The sequence below is a fragment of the Penicillium brevicompactum genome (assembly GCF_028827555.1).
Source record: "Penicillium brevicompactum strain IBT 35665 chromosome Unknown utg000007l_segment0_segment0, whole genome shotgun sequence".
Taxonomy (NCBI): domain Eukaryota; kingdom Fungi; phylum Ascomycota; class Eurotiomycetes; order Eurotiales; family Aspergillaceae; genus Penicillium; species Penicillium brevicompactum.
In genome coordinates, this window is record NW_026623210.1 from 481,092 (window position 1) to 499,341 (window position 18,250).

Consider the following 18,250-nt stretch of genomic DNA (forward strand, 5'->3'; position numbering starts at 1 on the left):
TGGAGGCTTGGTAGATCACTGGCGTGTGACGGGATGCGCATTTCTCAGGGCCATGATCATGTTCTCTCTTGATTCATGTTATTCTTCAGTCTTCATGCGGGCCGCCACCCCGAGCTACATTCCGTGCATTGTCCTCAACACAGATCATTTGATCCAAAGCTGATTAACGCACCACCACTGTACTTTACCTGTACCTGACGAACTTCTGCAATGAGTCTTGATCCTGCTCGGCCCAGGTTGCGTGCTTCGGGCTTAGCCATGTGGAGAAGACAGGACTAACTGCATCAGAAAAGGCGCAGTGCTCCATGGCTTCCGCCAATCAGCAACATTTCTCTGCAAGCCACTCCTTGAATTTCCACATTCTCGGAGAAATCACAGGGAGGCGCGTTCGGACAAGTCTCAATATGGATAGATGTCTTTGATATATTTCTTCTCAATAATAATAGATTAGCTCCGCTGCTGCAGGCGGTGCGGAGATGTTCCGTGTTCGTTTGTATGCAACGCCGTGGAGAATCAGGAACCAAAGTCAAAAAACGCTCCGAACAAAACTAGTATCTAGCAAATTCATGTCACATGTTACAAGCCTATTGAGCATATGTGTGTCTATGAAGACCTATCGCTTCGTCATGTTCATTCCGTCATTGTGCATTAGCCATAATGAGAGGCCGGGTGGGGTGGGCCCCATGCTGAGCTTCAATCTGTCAAGGTTCACATCATCACGCAATCTTTGTTTCGATCTCTGTTCATCCGGTCGGTACTCGTGGCGACGGATGGGCGTGGTCGATGGGAAGACTGTGAGTTGTGGTTTCTGCCAGGGTATTGGTTTCCCTGGGCACCGCTATAGGGCCTTCTATTGGGGGGTGAATATCGTGGACCCCCTGCAGCTTGTTCATAAGGTGGAGGCGGAGCGTTAGGGTCGTTAGGGTCGGGTTCGTGATGTGGCTGAGGCCCAGGGCGAGTTCGAAGCCCGGTGGTAATACTCGAAGTTCGATTAGGCACGTTGCTCATGCGGGGGGGAGGTGATGGGCGACTGGTAGAATTATTCGACGCAGAGTTGCGATTGCCCGTGTCATCTTGGGCCCGCTCATTTTCACGTTGCTCTTCTTCAAATTGGAGCGAGAGAGCATACGCATAGTCCGCATCACTTTGCTCCTGGGTCGGTTCAGGTGAATGTGAAGCGTCGTTGGCGTTTGTATTCGGGGAAGGGTTTGGCGCGGCGCTGGATGTTGTTGTGTTTGCCGTGTTGGATGGCGCGGGTTCAGCGGATGGGCCCGCGCCAACAGGGCGAAAATCGCCGGAGTAATATTCCGTATTGAAACCCGTTACATCAACTAGGGATTCCCAAACAACCTCAGCATGGCCCGCGTAGCCCGCATCAGTGACCAGGGTGTATAGTTGATGGGATGTGGGCTGTTTGTAAAGGGTTGAGAAATGGTCGTTGCGGAACAGAATAGAGACGGATCCCGGTTCAAGCCTGGTAGAAAGCTGCGTCAAGCCGAAAGGACTCAATTGTGTCGCATTCTCGATTTCTACGAATTGCTGAATCGATTGAATGTCCTCCATGTTGCTTTCTTCTTCGAAGGTAAGAGGCTCGCCACGCGTGGCTCGATCCTCCAATTCTTGTCGACGGAAAGGCAGCATTTGAATATCGTCATAGTACTGACCAGTCCGTGACATCGCCGCATGAGTAGGGCTAGACCAGGAAGCTAGCCAAGCGTGGATCAACGGGATGCCGAAAGTGCCGTACAATCGAAGATCACTGGTTTCCAGGAAGGTTCCGAGCCCATCGGTAGACTCCTAAATGTCAGGTCAGTATGTGATGATGTCTTGAATGTACAGTGTTTTCTTACTAAAGTCAACCGCGGGTTGACATTCATCCCGGTATGAAGCATGGTCAAAAATTGTGCTAGGGCCTCGATATCGGGAAACTCCTCGTCGGGTCCCAGACACGTTGTCAACTCTTCAAACATGGCTTCAATCAGTAGCCCGAGTGATATTTGCTCGCGAGTGGACAGGGCTCTAACGATCGGTGGTTGGGCTTTCGGGTTTGCCCGCAGAACTAGTGCGTTTATAAGAGCCAACAAAGGACATGGACCATTTTTGTTTTGGACCAGAATTGGAGATTCTATCAATTCGCCTGCCTGGTTCGTCCATCGAATGTGACGAATCGTGTATGTTTCCGACCTTTGCTCTTTCTGCCGCGCGGCTTCTTCTGGAGATAGAACAGGGGTTGGATGGGCTCCAGGCTTATCGGATGTACCCCAGGGTTGTTTCATGGAAGATTCAAGGTGCTGTGGCTGTGCATTCGACAACGAATCTGATTCTCTGGCGGCCGGTTCTGAGTAAACCGAGGATCCAGCACGAGATGCCGTATCCACCCCCAGGTTGCCCGTTGCACCGGGAACATCTAGATCGATCAGGTAATGAGATGTGGCGGATGTGGCATTGGATGGTACCACAGAAGGTGTCCTGATTCCAGCATCGGATCCGAACCCGTGTGTGTTGTACGGTTGGTGCGAACCTGTCGGTTCCACGACAACCGGCGGCTCATATAGATCAGACTTCTCCTCACGTGGATACATGCTGTGTTGGTTGGTTGCATAAGCTGTGTGTTGAGATTCCCACGGCGAAGTGTCATCAAAATGATGACCACCTAACACGGCCCGTTGATCATAACGATGTGGAGAGGGGTCCTCCCACGGGGTCTCTTGGTCTGGCTGATCTAGCAAAGACAAGCGAGCAGTCATTGGAATATACCCATCAGCTAGAAATTGTCAGTATCAAGAAGGCCCTCAACTGGTAGAGTTTCAGACGTACTATGGCTCAATGCTTCACTGTTGGTGGTCGCTTGGGAATTTCGTCCCCAATCATTCCTATCTAGAAGGTCTTGGGTATGTTCTGCTGATCTGGGTTTCAGGAACGGGTTGTTTGATTGAAGCTGTACTGGGAGCTCTCCCATGGATGTTTCGTCTGTATCGTTTGTCGAGCGCCACACATTTTCCGAAGCGCCTGTGTACTGGCCTGGTATAAGCGCATGTGGAACTGAGTCTCCGGTGCCGTTCCCAGGAGCTGGGTTTGTCCCATCATACTGGCCCCGGTGGCTATACTGGCCGGCACCGGCAGTAGTATTATCGGGTCTCCCAGCACTATCCGGCCATGAATTTGGCGGGTGGCTTGTCGGAGACCCGACTGGGGATCTTTGCGCTTCTTCTAGTGGCATCAGATCGAAAGCGGGCGAGGTGTTGAGATCGGGGGAGTATATGGAGTCTTCAGAAGGCAGCCGTTTGAGATGAGGCGGGCGGGTGAAAGATGGGGAATTGGCCGATGCTGATTTGGGCGAACGTGCGTCCGATCGAGCATTTGACTTGCTAATGTTCTGGAGACGTGGTGGGGGCTGTTTGCGCAGGCCCATGAAGACGTGACGGAAGAACGAGGTTGGATGCGGAGGGGTCGTTGGTTAGAATTCCCGTGTAGTTCGTTCGGAGATGCGATTCAGGTATCCAACAGGCTGACAATCTTGGTCACTTGGCCAGAAATGGTACCAATTTAGAATGAGGTTGAGGTTGAGGTTGCAAGATCAAAACAATAATAAGCCATGAGGTACAGGGTACGGAACGGAGTACGAAGTACTGAGTAATGGAAAACCGCCTTGCGCTGGGGCTGCAGGGGCTTAGCGTAAACGTCAATGATGAGCAGCCTTAGCCTCAGCTTAATCTCGAACATGCCATGTCCGACGTTAAGGGCAGAGTAATGACGGATGTGGAACGGAGGGGATGATATCACAGTTGCTCGCAGGCACCCGGATTCCTTTGGTCGAGCTGGGGAAGCTACTTGTATGGGTTTTACCGTTTGGGGTAGTCCGTCATCGACAGAGTGGGGGGCTGGGGCCTTAATACTGTATGGTACTGTCACACATTAGCACGGACCGAGGACAGAAGGGTACAAGCCTGAGTGCCGCGCTCACGCGCGGCCAAAAAGACGATGTTAGTTGCTTATAAACAGGCGTAGTTATGTATTAGCTTAATCTCATATTTCGATTGGTAAATGAACAGAGCTATCATCAACTTCGGGACCTCTTTTTAAATATCTTTCTAAATGTCTTTCTAACTATCTTTTCAATCGTCTTTTTGGCTGTCCATCCAAGGTTCCAACTAATTGTCAAGTCATCATGATTGGTCGAGAAAAGGAAGTCTTGGCTAAGCTGTGAATAGAGAATTAGGGATTGGGGATCAGCGTCAACAATAGCCTCCGGCGTGATATTCAGGCATCAATCCAGGCATTAAAATCCCGGATTATATATTAGTCCGAATTTTGGATTCTCAGCAGCTGATTGGCTGCTGGTTTATCGGCCATAAAGTTGCCCGCATCTTTTTTATGAAGAATGCAGTAGCTTTGACTGACCCATTGTCAGCATGCATTCCTATATTCGCCCTAACCAGTGGGTGGCTCTCAAGCTGCCATCAGATCAACTGAAGCTGACTCAGATTGTCCCCGATACGTGAGTGCTACGCTCTATGCGAATGATTCCACCACTAACACCGGATTAGCGTCATCAACCTGGGCAGATTCGGCAGCTTTGGCGCCAACCAAATTCTTGGGCGGCCATTTTACTTTACATTCGAAATCCTGGATTCGCGCGATGACGCCGGCCACCAATTGCGTGTCTTATCAGCAACCGAACTGCACGCAGAGACTCTTCTCGCCGACGGAGAAGGAGACGGCGAGGTCGAAGACCTAGACACTGGCGAGAATGGAGTGCCCATGCGGACAAATCGTGAAATCATTGACATGAACTCCACTCAGAAGTTGACGCTCGAGGAGATTGAAGAGTTGAAAAAGGAATCAGGTGGCGCAGGACGAGACATTGTCGCAAAGTTATTGGAGTCGCACAGCGCTCTGGACCAAAAGACCGCATTTTCGCTCGCCAAGTACACTCTACGCAAGCGCAAGAAGTATATGAAGCGGTTTACTGTGCTCCCGCTGGATGTGGGCCTTCTCGCCAATTACTTGATGGAAGAACGGGATGCGCAAAAGACCATGGAGCTGCGTGATGAGCACATCGGGCTCATTGGCTGCTGGGGAAATGTTCACCACAGTGGCAATGTCGATGTTGCCCCGGGCATCAAGCCCCATGGCCGCTATGCGGTGGTTGATGAAACTGCTGGACTGGTCGTGGCCGCTATGGCGGAGCGGATGGGAATTCTATACCCCCATGATGCAGAAGATGGACCAGAGGAGTCAGAGGAGCAAGAACAGCCTTCGACTGAACCGGCAACAGAATCGCAGGATGGCAATGTACCACCAAAGCCCCGGCGCGTGCGTCCTCAACAGTCGTCTGCGACTACTAACACCATCACTGTGTTCCACGCTTACGCACAACCCAATCTGTCACTTTTGAAATACTTTGGTTACGACACCAGCGATCCCGATGAATCTCACCCCCTCCACACTCACCTCAAAACCATCTCTTGGATGCAGCTGGTTGACCCTAACTCCGACCCAATTTACGCCAACGAACCGCCTGCTCTTGGGGCAGAGGAACTAGCCACCATGAAACAGAGCAAGCGCACAACATACTATCACAAACGCAATCGGTGGCAGAAAGTCAAGTCGGTCGTGGACGAAGGCCGGGCCGGTGACTTCGATGGCCTGGTCGTATCCACCTTGTTAGAGCCCTCAAGTGTCCTGAAGACTATGGTGCCACTTCTTGCCGGATCCGCTCCTGTTGTCATTTACTCGCCCAATGTCGAGCCCCTCGTCGAACTAATGGACATGTACTCAACGTCTCGGAGAACGGCTTACATTTCCAAAAAGCGAGAGCTCGAATCACAAGTCGATGAAGGCGAAACCGCCGACTTGACCTCACTCCAAGAGGAGTTTGTGGTTGATCCAACCATTCTTCTTCCTCCTACTTTGCAATCGTCGCGTGTGCGCCCTTGGCAGGTTCTGCCTGGCCGAACGCACCCTATGATGACTGGGCGCGGTGGTGCAGAGGGATACATATTCCACGGAATCCGAGTCTTCCCAACTACACAGAAGATTCAGGCTGCTGGTAATATTCGCAACAAGCGACGAAAGGTGGAAACGAAGTCCACACCGGCCAGTGATCGAGACGTAGATATGACGACTCAGTGATCATGAATGTACAACTATGATACCTCTTTCAAGTACTCCTAATAGTACCAGCGCGAATGCACCGTATACTCACCTGTAACTTATTTCATTGGCCACAAGATTCGACTCCTATAGCCTGAAAATAAACCATGCCTCCCACGCGCGCCATCCATTACGTCGGTCATCGGAGTGGCTTTTGGAACAAGTATCGATTTCATTTATGCGCTGAATTTCATCAAACAATATACAGCAACGCCTGCGTCTAGAGACTCTTGCCCATAAACTTTCTCTTTGTGAAACTGAGCCAGAACTATGAAGAGTCAGTATGATTGATCTGGGCGAAATGCTCACGCTGAAAACACTCACCTTTGAAGGTCCAACTCCACCGGGGTATAATCTAGCGTGTAGGCGAATGGCGATCTCCTGTCGCACTTGCGCAATGAACCTACAAAGAGTTCGGGATTAGCATGTATCCAAAGAAGTGCGCGAGCTGGTTGAAATCTCACTGGCGAAGAGTCTCGGCATCCTGGCGATCACGAGGGGCCTCGAAGGCCTGGTTGAGGGGGAACGACACATCACCAGGAATAGCGAAGTTGTCAAGTGCGGCGTTGGTAAGAGCCTAGAACGAGGTCAGGAAAGTCGGTTCATGTCGATTTTATAAGGTCAAACGGACCTTTTCGGCATCACGGGAGTTCATTGTGAGCTTGACCTTTCCCAGGCATTCACTGATAAACAGGGTTCCGTAGATGAGCATGCGGTCGGCGGGGCCATTGATTTCGAAATTGCGGAACAGGACGTTCGCGCGGAACAGCGACAGAATCTCATCGACGCAATCGTATGATTCGCTTTCTGGGGAGACATCGAGGTCGTCGGTGTTGGGAAGCGGGGGCAATGTGTATGCGGGGCCGCGAGTGCGGGTTCGGAGGGGGAGGATAGGGAAGTTTCCTATCCAAAGGGCATGTCAATTTGGGGCTCTGCGAATATCCTTCTAACGCAGAGTCTAGTGCAATGTCTAGTGCGCTGAGGGTCCGGGGTCTGGGTTCGTACCAATTACGGGGACATCGCGGTCCTCCAGGAAAATGGAGTGGTATGCCTAGGGGTATGTTAATAGGCGGAGATGGGAATATAGATCATATTCCACGACTTACAGGCATATTGAAGTCGACAATCAATTAAATTGTAAACAAGCGGAGAGATCGCGGAGGGACAAGTTGAGGTTAGGCAGTGAGGATGTCATCTGTGGAGTCGCCCCGAAGCTCCATGATTTTCCGCCCCGAACCTCTTTACGCGCCCTGAGCATTGCGCAACGCGTCACAGATCCCCCTCGGGAACCAACCAACACTTGCTGCCCGCGCGCGACCGAGACTCTCGAGGCTAATTTTGTCTCTTCAAAATGTCGGATCATGATGAAATGGACGTGGATACGCCCAAGGATGTGCAGTTCAGCTCCGACAATGCCAGCGGGAAAAAAAGAACCGCAGCTGATCTGCCAATTGAAGCTCAAGATAATCTCCCATGGTGAGTCGATTGCCCAGAAATACACCAAGTTCCTGCTAATTGCTTCTGATAGGGTCGAGAAGTACCGACCGAGCAGCTTAGACGATGTGTCTGGCCATCAAGATATTCTCGCAACCATCAATCGATTCGTGGACACAAATGTACTGAAATGAGTGCAAGCTGCATGATACCGTGGCTAATGCTACTACAGAAACTACCCCATCTCCTTCTATACGGACCCCCAGGGACCGGAAAAACTTCGACCATTCTAGCCCTTGCACGCCGGATATATGGTACCAAGAACATGCGCCAGATGGTGCTGGAGTTGAACGCAAGTGACGACCGTGGTATTGATGTTGTTCGAGAACAAATCAAGACCTTTGCAAGTTCGTGACCTCGAATCCTGTGATGGAACAAGAAGCTTACCAGACGTAGGCACAAAACAGATCTTCAACATGGCTCCTCAGGGCGGCGCCGGTTCATCTTTGGCAGGATTCAAGCTCATCATCCTTGATGAGGCCGATGCCATGACCTCCACCGCTCAGATGGCTCTGCGTCGCATCATGGAGCGCTACACAGCCAACACCCGTTTCTGTGTCATCGCGAACTACACACATAAGCTGTCCCCGGCACTCCTCTCGCGTTGTACTCGGTTCCGATTCAGTCCACTAAAGGAGGCCGATATCCGTACGATTGTCGACCAGGTCATCGAAAAGGAGGGTGTCCGCATACAGCCCGAGGCAGTCGACAGTCTAGTAACCCTGAGCAAGGGTGATATGCGACGTGCGCTGAATGTGCTCCAAGCCTGCTTTGCTAGCAGTAAGTCCTTGCCCGTCCCCAGTTGTATTCATTTTGACCAACGAATATAGGTATCCCACTTCCAATGAGAGATGCTCCGAAGGCACCTCGCCCCGAACCCGAGATGATCACTAATGCAACTATTTACGACTGTATTGCGGCCCCCCACCCGTCAGACATTCAAGAAATCATGTCCACCATTCTGTCCACCAGTGACGTGACTTCCTGCCTCAGCACAGTGCGCACCCTGAAGGCCACCAAGGGCCTTGCTCTTGCCGACATTCTCTCCGCACTGGCAGATCAGCTTCAGCAGTTGGATGTTCCAGCACAAACCCGCATCACGTGGCTGGAGGGTCTGGCTGAGATTGAATGGCGATTGGCTGGTGGTGGCTCAGAGGCCATCCAGACCGGAGGTCTCGTTGGAGTAGTGCGAAACGGCTGTGAGTTAATGGGCGACAAAGGTGTTGCAATGGCATAGGATGGAAAGGCAAAGCGACTTGATTTTCAGTTCATGATACAAATACCACATTTGGGTAGCATAGGCTCAGGCGAAATGGAAAAAAAAGAACTCTTATTTCCGAAATTCCGAAAGCCGCGCACTGAGATGCTTTTTTTGCGGCAGAACTTGCCCTGAAGAGCATGAGAACACGGCACTAACAGCATGGACGTAAAGTATGTCGAGATGGACTGGTGGGGAAAGGGTCCTGGGCCACTTTTTCTCCGCTATCGCAGCACCGCGGCATACCGCGGAGGTTGATTCAATTAGCTAATTGCATGCTATCGACCTTTTGACCTCCTCGGACTTGGCCAATGGCTTGGCTATGAGCTACCGCGCTAGATTACTCTCGGTCAAGGATCGGAAGAGTCCTCCCCGTCAGCGCATTAGTGTGGCTGCGATTAGGGTCTCGATGCGGCAGAACCCTGGGAAGAGGAGGGGAAACAGTGGATTTAATTCTCCACAAGTGACAGCTACATTGACTAGATAAAGATCGTCGTACCCCAGATCCCTAATTTCTTTGCTCGTTCACTCTTCAGTCAAAATGTGGTTCTCCGTCCAGTCTAGTCTTTTGCTGGCTGCTTCCCTTTCGTCCGTCGCTGAGGCAGAACGTGTGCTGGGTGCTTACATTTTTGCGCGCCATGGAGATCGCTCCCCCAAGATCTTCGGTAGCACTACTCTCTCTGATCTAGGCTACCGACAGGTCTTCGATGCCGGTTCTTATTACAATGACCGATATATCTCGGACAATTCCTCCAAGCAGATTGAAGGCATTAGTCCCGAGATCGTCAACCCTAAGCAGATCAGCGCTACTGCTCCAGCGGAGAATGTCCTGCAAAATTCGGCTTTCGGTTTCTTGCAGGGAGTCTACCCTCCTGTTGGCAAGGTTGCTTCCCAGACTCTGGGCAATGGCTCCGAGGTCGAGGCTCCGTTGGGCGGTTACCAGCTGATTCTCTTGTCTGAATCGACTACCAGCAAGGATGCCGAAGACTCGACTTGGTTGCAGGGCTCTAGTGGCTGCCAAAAGGCAACCGTCAGCAGCAACAACTACTTCACTTCCGACATGTACACCAAGTTGCTAGCCTCAACCAAGGACTTCTACAAGTCCCTGGAGCCCATGCTATCTGGTGCCTTTGCCACATCTGACATGACCTTCAAAAACGCCTACACCATTTTCGACTACTTGAACGTCGGCAAAATCCACAACTCCAGCAGCGAGTTCTCCCACAAGTCTGACCTGACCGACGATGTCTACCACCAGTTGATCTCGCTGGCCGGCAGCCACGAGTACAACCTCGCCTACAACTCGTCCGACAAGGTGCGCGCCATTGACGGTGCCGTTCTAGCCGGCGAGATCATGTCCGCCCTCAACGAGACCATTGCTACCAAGGGCAAATCCAAGTTGAACATTGGGTTCGGCTCCTACGGTACCATCTTCTCTCTCTTCGGTCTGCTGCAGATGCCTGCTGCATCTGTTAACTTCACGGGAATCCCCGACTATGCGTCCTCAATGGTCTTCGAGTTGGTAACCGACGCCGAGGGCACTGATTTCCCTACCGACAAGTCAGACCTCAGCGTGCGCTTCTTGTTCCACAACGGTACTATTACTGGTGGATCTGAGCCCACCGCGTACCCGATGTATGGTCAGTCCAGCGAGCTTATTTCCTGGAATGACTTCGTCACCAAGACCACTGAGATTGCTGTTGTCAACGATGACGAGTGGTGCACTATGTGTGGAAACACAGATGGAAAATGTGCCAGCTCTGACAGCACCAGCTCTTCTTCCGGCTCTGCTAGTGCTTCCAGCACTGGTGGTTCCGGTATGTCTCGCGCTGTGGCTGGTGTAATTGGTGCTATGGTTACCCTGGCAGTTATCCTTGGCTTGCAGGCTCTGTTCTTCCTTGTTGGTGGATTCCGCATTGCGAAGCGTAACAAGAACAGCCCTGACATGAGCTCCTCTCCTGTTGCGGAGGTGGAGAAGAAGGCTTAGGCTTTTGATCTGACGCGAAGACGATAATGGACCAGACCGATGATTATCATCTTGATTTATTTGCACCTGGGATTCAATTTGTTTAATGAGTAGTCTATGAAAAGCAATTATTTTAATCTCTATATTGATTATGACCTAGTTTGATCAATTCTATTTATTAGTCTGAGAACATGAGAGTACGAGGACGAAATCAAGCTTAACTTGTACTTGGGCAGACACACAGCCCTGGAGGTTATTCCAGGTTTTCATTGTCTCTATTCCTACAGCAGTTACTAGACATGAGCCTCCTTTTGCACATATGAAATTAAGCGAGCAAAGTGGATGTTTATCACTATCGGTGATTTTGTATAGATCTTTTGTGTATCAACGTGGAGGGTGGTCTAATAGCTTTCCATTTCAACAGACTTACGCCCGGCTTGTAAAAATTCCACATCAATCATAGAGCTCATTAATTCCCAAAGGCCAGGTTAGATCTCGTTTTGACTGGGGACGGCATGGCTCGCTGATAATTTGGCCTAGAGACGCCCGCAGGCGGGTATACACATTGACCCTACCACTGCTTCCCGTCGCTTTGCAAGGCATATCCCATGCACAGTGTCTTAGTGACAATAGCAAATTTGCACTAACCAAAATCCATCAAGTTTTCCGAGGCCAAGTCAAATGAAAACAAAATTCCGCAGATTCACCGCCTTAACGGTAGACAACTCCCCCTGTACAGAGCGGTTCTCCTTCTCCCCTCCCCTTATCAAACACCCAACATGCCCCGCCAACAGATCAACCTAGAGCCCTACCGCGACGAAATAGTATCTCTCTATCATGATGGCGTCAGTAGCGACTCTATCAGCCGCGCTCTCGAGAACCGACATAACATCCAGGTCAAAGAGCGCACCATCCAGACCCGCCTCCGAAAGTGGGGAATCCGAAAGCGACATCGCACGACAACCGGAGATGAGGCTTTGCACACGCGCATCAAGATCTTATTCTGGCAGGACAGACTGACCGACAAGGCTATGCTCAAAATGCTGCAGCAGGAAGGCTACGGTATTTCTGAACGCACCCTACGCAGATTACGGTTCAAGTTAGGCCTCCATATCAGAGCTTCATCAGAGCAAGAGCACCAGCAGGACCAGCGACAGATGCCGATCTTGATACCCATGCTCCCTCTGCACCTTGCGCCAGATGTCTCGCCAGTATGATCCCAATCTTCGAAGCGAGAGCGTGCTCCGGCTGCCATCGGTACTTTCGCTACGGCCCCATGAAGCGACATTCTGCATCAACGGATCACGGTCATACTGGATAAACCCTCCCCATGCGCCAACTCAACCTCCCTATGCAACCAACTAAGATCCATTGCGACTCGCTTTTCACCCATGCGCCGGTCATGATGAAACTGACGCGGCTCATCCGTTTTGACACGGCCTTCACCCTGGCAGTGAGCTATTGCAGGATTATGTGCGACTAGTCCAGGTCTTCGAACTGCTAAATCAAACTCGCGAAATCCTCGGCAAACTTCTGTCACCGCGAGACCTTGCATGTGCCATTCGGTGAGTCCGCCAATCTCCAACCTTCTACTAACAAGTTCCACCAAGGACTAATTTCCTTTAGAGCAGTTGTCCTTTTCGACTCTTTCTACAGCTTCTCGTATATCTCAGATTGCTGTCATATCTTCCCAAATGCGACAAAATTGAATGCCCATCCGCGGTGAACACAACCCGGGCTGGGTAGCCGACAACGCTTTTGCTCTCGTAGAAAGCTCTTGTAAAATATTGTTGTCTATAAGCTCATAAATCCTTATCTCTGACAATGTATCTCCGGAGTATCTTGGGGTGAAGTAAATCGGGCTGATCTCGATGCACATCACGTGCCATGACGTCCGGTTGAACTTTTGGTCGGAGAAAGTAATCGAGTCGCAACACTCTAGAGGGTGCCAGGTCCCCTACAAATACACTCGCGATCACTTCCGTGGGCTCGCCTCCTCATTGCCACTCATATCCCGCCCATCATGTCCACACAATACGCCAGCGAGCCCAATCCTACCGCGTCGGCAACGCTCAACACGACAATTGGCCCTATTCAAATCGCGCTCTTCGCAAACCAAGCCCCCCTCACCTGCAAGAACTTCCTACAGCACTGCAAAGACAATTACTATGCCGACACAATCTTCCACCGAGTAGCCCCAGACTTTGTGATCCAGGGCGGTGATCCCACCGGCACTGGATCTGGCGGCACGTCGATTTATGAGTACCCGGAATTCGAATACGACCCTGAAGCTCGGGATCCCAATGAGCGTGTGGTTCTCCACGATGAGCTGCACAGTCGGTTACGTTTCAATCGACGTGGCTTACTGGGAATGGCGAAGAGTGAGGATGGAACCTACGGCAGTCAATTTTTCATCACTCTGGCGAACACAGAGCGCGAATTGAATGGGCAATGCACAATTTTTGGACGCTTGGAGGGTGACAGCATATACAACGTCTTGAAGATTGCAGACGCGGAGCGCATCGAGGGCACCGAGCGGCCTGTGTATCCGGTCAAGGTGACCTCGTGCGAGGTGGGAGAATTGGGACCATTAGAGGGCAAGCTGAAAGACAGGAAGATAGTTTCCACATCAGCGAAGTCTGAGAGTGGTCCGCCAAAGAAAAAGAAGAAGGCGTCTAAGGGTGGGAAAACACTACTGAGCTTCGGAGACGATGAGGGAGACGAGGGGATGCCTATGCGCCCAGCGAAGCCTAAATTCAACACGAAATTGGTCTCGGATGTGCCAGGTGGAATACCAGAATCTAAGCCCAAGGCTCGAGCCGAGCCTCCATCACAACGGAAGCGGCCACGCTCACCATCTCCAACCCGGTCACCGGCCTCAGAGCGCAAGAAGCGTCCCCAGACCCCGGATCCAGAGACCCAACTTCCCGTCCGAGACCCGGAGTCGCCCTCTCGATCTCCCACCCCCGAAGCCCCCGCCAAAGAGTCTAAATTGTCGCGGACGAATGCTCAGATCGCCGATCTCATGGCATCTATGCGTCGCGACGTCGACGTCGGTCCCAAAGACACCGGCCGAAAGAAAACCGCACTTGAAGCCATGATCCCCGAAACCTCAATCCGAGGACGGAAGCGGCCTCCTCCAGGATCCGCCAATGGGTCCAGCCGCAATGGAACAGGGCCCAGCAATGCAGCAGAGCGAGAAGCACTCCAGCTCTTCAATGCCTTCAAGGCTAAGCTCGAAGGCGCCAAGCCCGAGCCCACGACATCAAACACACAAAAGACCGACAAGTCCCAAAACCAAGACGAGGACGAAGATGAAGAGGCGCAGCTTTGTGATCTTCATTTCATCGCAAATTGCCAATCCTGTCAATCATGGGATGACCCTGCGGAAGATGCAGATGATAAGCAAGAAGATGGGACTTGGCTCTCTCATGAACTCCACTTTGGAAAAGACACGCTGGGCAAGGACTTGGAGTGGAAGCGGCAGCATGGCGCCGAAGCAGACTCGCTGATGGTTATTGATCCGCGCGAGAAGGAGAAGGAGGTTGTCGGGAAAAAGAAGGGATTACAGCGTGACAGGGAGCGTGAGCGAAAACGTGAACGTGTTGGTAATTTGGAGTGGGACAAGGGCCGCTGAAGGCGATGAATATCTGCAAATGGAATACTACATGACTCACTTTGAGTGGGCTTTTTTACTTCTATCTTGTGCCTTCATTCAACTATAAGCACTAGGCCATTGATTCGTGTCATCGTAGGTAGGAGCTTGACTTTGGGATGGATGTCCTACCTAAAGTCGCCGGCAATAACGATAAATCCATTATTGTAAACAAGCACTGACGCGAACTTAGCCACGACATTTTTGACTATAACAAGCAGGTCAAAAAGATAGACTGCTACGATGAGGTTATCTCCAAAATATAGTGCCTCAGGCTCATAGAGCGGTACATACTTCCCAATCGGGCTTCTTACTTGGAGCCCTGGGGCCTGAGCGCCCCAGGGCTGACTAGAACTTTTCCCCCTCCCCCTATAAAAAGTACGCTATAAAGTTGGATGACACACTCTGTCGCTTTTTGAACACTCGTCAATATACACACCCGATGAAGCTGAATCGTCAGCAGTCAGCGCCATTCTTAAACATGTTCAAATTCCTCATGCGTTTATTTGGCTCAAGCCCTAAGTCAGAACCCACCGAGCCAAAACTATCCAGAACACAGAAAAGAGCACGGAAACGATCCTCCAGAGCATACCATCGACGAGTACGTGCCCGAGAACGAGAGCTGCTCCGTGCCAAGTCTGTGAAAATACCTTGGGAATGGACACCTGGTCCAAGTGGAGCGACGATGGCACGGATGGGTGGCTACCGTTAGACTGAAAACAAGATACGAAGGCTCTACGTCTACGGGGTATCAAGGAACAAGCAAAAGGTATCTCATTAAAAGGATTGGCAAAGGATCATAGATCATGAAAATAGGTTTTTACAGCCCTGAATATACCCTAGGCACATGAATAACCCTACATCAACAGATAAAAACGCCAAAAAATGGTGCGCCGATTTTTGAAAGTCGAGTCCTGAAAACCGTTTTGGACATGGGTGAAGATTAAGCCTTCCTGCGTCGCTTTGATGCGCTACCACCATCGTGGGTTTCGCCTTGATTTTCGGGTGCTGCTGGACTGGTGGCTTCGCTGTCCGTTAACTGCTCGATCACCCGTCCCGAGTCGTCGTAGCCGGACCCGTCGAAGCCATAATTGTAGGCTGAGGGGTCTGCTTGGCCGTGGGTGGATTCGAATAGATCGGGTTCGTTGGGGATGTGGTCGAAATCAAACAGGTCGTTGGTATCCCCTTCGTCCCCTGTGCCCAGGTTGTCTTGATTGTTCTGGCCCGTTCCCAGATGACTCAGTGAGTCATCTTGTTTCTTCAGCCCGGTGCTTGTGTCACCGATGTCAGTGAAATAGTCGTTGTTGAAGATTGTGTCGAGGTCAAGAGGTGGAGGAGGGACACTGCCATCCTGATCGATGCCTGGGATGGTGCCATTGGGGCTCAGCGGTTGGAGGAGACTAGTCAGGTTTTGAACGGAACGGTCCTGCTCGGCTTGCATTTTAACAAGATTGTCGATTTCTTGTCGGGTGCTGGCTAGTCTGCCGGAGTAGTTGTGGGGCATGGGTGGTGGGTTTGGCGAGATTAGCGCATTGTTGGAAGGCACGCCAGGCTGTTCGTTGGACCCAGTCTCGCTGGCCATGAGTCGAAGCATATCGGCACGCTGGCCCGCCGTGAGTGGCACATTGCCACCGTGGTTTTCAAGGGAGGAGAGCACATTTGGGAACTCGGAAAAGTTCGTCGCAAGCCCGTTGCGCGCATTTGAGTTTTGTATAACAGACATCATGTCCTGTTGGGGGAACTTTTCGTCTCCTTGGTGTCCCTGGGGGAGAGTTGAGGCGCCGGGCTGCGGACTGTGGTCAAAGACCTCCTCCACATGGCCAGGCTGAGCGGCGCTGGGTTGCCGATTGTGACCGCGAGACCTAGTTTCGTATAGGCCACTCGCTGCTGGTGAGATCGTTGAGGAACGAGTGCTCTCGCCTGCAGCAGGTGGGGCCTTCAACAGCAAGGGCTGTTTCTTCATTGTTCTCTGGCCATTGGGGCTAGTCATAGACCCCAATGCATTACTGAGATAATCATCATCAACGTCCACAATATTTCCCTGGTCTTGAGAAATAGCACCTGCAAAGGAGTTTGCTAGATTTTGTGTGCCATCCTGGCCCTGTAAACTGCGATTGTAGACAGTAGCGAGGAATGTGAGAATCGCATTGATAGAGTTCTCATGGCGAGTGTGCTGTTCCTGGAAGTTGGCCGCCTGGGAGTAAAGTTGCTCATGCTCCTTGCGCAGCCTCGTAATTGTGGTTGATATGATGGACTGTTGCTGGCGAATAGCTTGAAGTTCGCGATATACCCCAGAAAGTTGTTCATTTGGCACTGGGTTATCAGTGACCAATGACAATTGCGTAGGCCGAGGCGCACGGTTATCGCGAGGAGGTGGTGCACCCTCCTCGGCGTACTCGTCCATGTCGTTATCATCAACGTCCTCTGTCTTTACGCGGGTGCCGCCTTTGCTGGGCTTGCTGGCATGACCGCCTCCTGCATTCTTTGGTTTCTGGATGAGCCAGAGCAAATCCGGATGGCCCCGTTTGAAGTATGGGTTGGCATATTCGCTGGGGCTTTTGTTTTTTCGCTCACTGGCGCGCATTGAATTATCAGAAAGTCCGACCTTCTTGTGGAACCCGTACATGTTCAGCTGTCGGACGAACGAGGCGTAGTTGTTATGTTTGAAAAGTTCCGGAATCAAAGTTCTTGCAAATTCATCTTCATCTAGAACGACGAAAGAATTTCCATCGTCGGACCATCGAATTAATTCTGTATTCTTAGATTCATCGAGAAAACTGTATTCATTAGTTAGTTTGATTTCGCCATGGGGGATTGTAGGGCCTCATCATACCTGCTCAATTTTTGAACGAATGGTGGGATTTGCTTTCGCTTTGCCTGCGAATCTCTTTTCGCGGCCAAAGCTCGCCGGTAAAGCTCCTCGAGCGACTCTCCCCATGCGCCGCTCTCGCCATTCCCATTCGGTCCTCCGTTTTCGACATATGAGGCAGGCGGCTGCTCGTACCCTCGATTTCTGCTGACCATCTGATTCTGATTCGCTTGGCGCCGGGCGAGTTGGTTGGATGCTGTCGCAGCTGGTGCGGACGTATCTTGGGGAGGCGCAAATGCCGCAGGGTTGTATGAGTTTTCGGAGAGGGTGGAGGCATTGCCGGTATTCGCGGGGGGATTCTGGCCCCATTGTAAGAATTGATCGTTGGAGAGCTGAGAGCCGGGGTTGGCAGTGGTCGGGAAATTTGGGAGTCCATGTCCCATCTGTGGGAGGGCAACCGGGGCCGTTCCTGGCGCCGGTCGCTTGCGAGTGATTCCCTGTGAGCTCATTGTGGACTCAGTCGACTGTCGCAAGGCGTCTCTTATCGCGGTGAAGATCCAAGATCGAATTGAATGTCGGGTTTGTGCAATGCCTGGAAGTAAGCTGGTCGCGATGGATTTTCACAAGAGACAGGAGTACCGGATGCGATCTCAGTCTAGAAGAAGTCGTTCATCCAAGTCACTTTCAAATTTGAGTCAGGTGAAAGCCTTTGTGCCCAGAACCGGAAAAAAAGTGGATGCCGCTGATCTAGCCGCAAATATTCTATCGATGACGATGGCGATAAGAGATAAAAGGGCGCAACAGTCGACGACTGGCGAAAAGATCAGGGACCAGCAGTGATCAAACACGAGATGACGGTGGACAGGCGCGTGGATTGTCGAACGCTCAGATAGGCGGGCGCTCCAGCAGAAC

The 18,250-nt window shown here is 51.5% G+C and overlaps 8 protein-coding genes across 8 annotated transcripts; 5 read left to right on the top strand and 3 right to left on the bottom strand.

Annotated features, from left to right (window-relative positions):
* Positions 1 to 708: 708 nt before the first annotated feature.
* N7506_010933 (MINDY family deubiquitinase) lies at positions 709 to 3,412 on the bottom strand (the record flags this gene model as incomplete). Its single annotated transcript, XM_056960226.1, has 3 exons — positions 709 to 1,797; positions 1,851 to 2,764; positions 2,818 to 3,412. 3 exons carry the CDS (start codon positions 3,410 to 3,412, stop codon positions 709 to 711), a joined length of 2,598 nt encoding a protein of 865 aa, XP_056806381.1.
* A 1,000-nt stretch (positions 3,413 to 4,412) lies between these two features.
* Positions 4,413 to 6,135, top strand: trm6 (tRNA 1-methyladenosine methyltransferase subunit GCD10; the record flags this gene model as incomplete). Its single annotated transcript, XM_056960227.1, has 2 exons — positions 4,413 to 4,498; positions 4,548 to 6,135. The coding sequence occupies 2 exons, from the start codon at positions 4,413 to 4,415 to the stop codon at positions 6,133 to 6,135; spliced, it is 1,674 nt and encodes a 557-aa protein (XP_056806382.1).
* Positions 6,136 to 6,376: 241 nt separating this feature from the next.
* On the bottom strand, positions 6,377 to 7,268 carry N7506_010935 (actin-related protein 2/3 complex subunit 3; the record flags this gene model as incomplete). Its single annotated transcript, XM_056960228.1, has 6 exons — positions 6,377 to 6,424; positions 6,481 to 6,559; positions 6,621 to 6,733; positions 6,788 to 7,059; positions 7,162 to 7,207; positions 7,263 to 7,268. 6 exons carry the CDS (start codon positions 7,266 to 7,268, stop codon positions 6,377 to 6,379), a joined length of 564 nt encoding a protein of 187 aa, XP_056806383.1.
* Positions 7,269 to 7,507: 239 nt separating this feature from the next.
* N7506_010936 (replication factor C subunit 3) lies at positions 7,508 to 8,887 on the top strand (the record flags this gene model as incomplete). The annotated part of the gene is made up of 5 exons (XM_056960229.1): positions 7,508 to 7,632; positions 7,685 to 7,772; positions 7,823 to 7,997; positions 8,047 to 8,430; positions 8,481 to 8,887. 5 exons carry the CDS (start codon positions 7,508 to 7,510, stop codon positions 8,885 to 8,887), a joined length of 1,179 nt encoding a protein of 392 aa, XP_056806384.1.
* Positions 8,888 to 9,449: 562 nt separating this feature from the next.
* On the top strand, positions 9,450 to 10,895 carry N7506_010937 (Histidine phosphatase superfamily clade-2; the record flags this gene model as incomplete). Its single annotated transcript, XM_056960230.1, has 1 exon — positions 9,450 to 10,895. The coding sequence occupies one exon, from the start codon at positions 9,450 to 9,452 to the stop codon at positions 10,893 to 10,895; it is 1,446 nt and encodes a 481-aa protein (XP_056806385.1).
* Positions 10,896 to 11,653: 758 nt separating this feature from the next.
* On the top strand, positions 11,654 to 12,091 carry N7506_010938 (Clr5 domain-containing protein; the record flags this gene model as incomplete). The annotated part of the gene is made up of 1 exon (XM_056960231.1): positions 11,654 to 12,091. One exon carries the CDS (start codon positions 11,654 to 11,656, stop codon positions 12,089 to 12,091), a length of 438 nt encoding a protein of 145 aa, XP_056806386.1.
* An 806-nt stretch (positions 12,092 to 12,897) lies between these two features.
* On the top strand, positions 12,898 to 14,511 carry cwc27 (putative peptidyl-prolyl cis-trans isomerase; the record flags this gene model as incomplete). The annotated part of the gene is made up of 1 exon (XM_056960232.1): positions 12,898 to 14,511. The coding sequence occupies one exon, from the start codon at positions 12,898 to 12,900 to the stop codon at positions 14,509 to 14,511; it is 1,614 nt and encodes a 537-aa protein (XP_056806387.1).
* Positions 14,512 to 15,472: 961 nt separating this feature from the next.
* Positions 15,473 to 17,847, bottom strand: N7506_010940 (Heat shock factor (HSF)-type DNA-binding; the record flags this gene model as incomplete). The annotated part of the gene is made up of 2 exons (XM_056960233.1): positions 15,473 to 17,306; positions 17,363 to 17,847. The coding sequence occupies 2 exons, from the start codon at positions 17,845 to 17,847 to the stop codon at positions 15,473 to 15,475; spliced, it is 2,319 nt and encodes a 772-aa protein (XP_056806388.1).
* Positions 17,848 to 18,250: the final 403 nt, after the last annotated feature.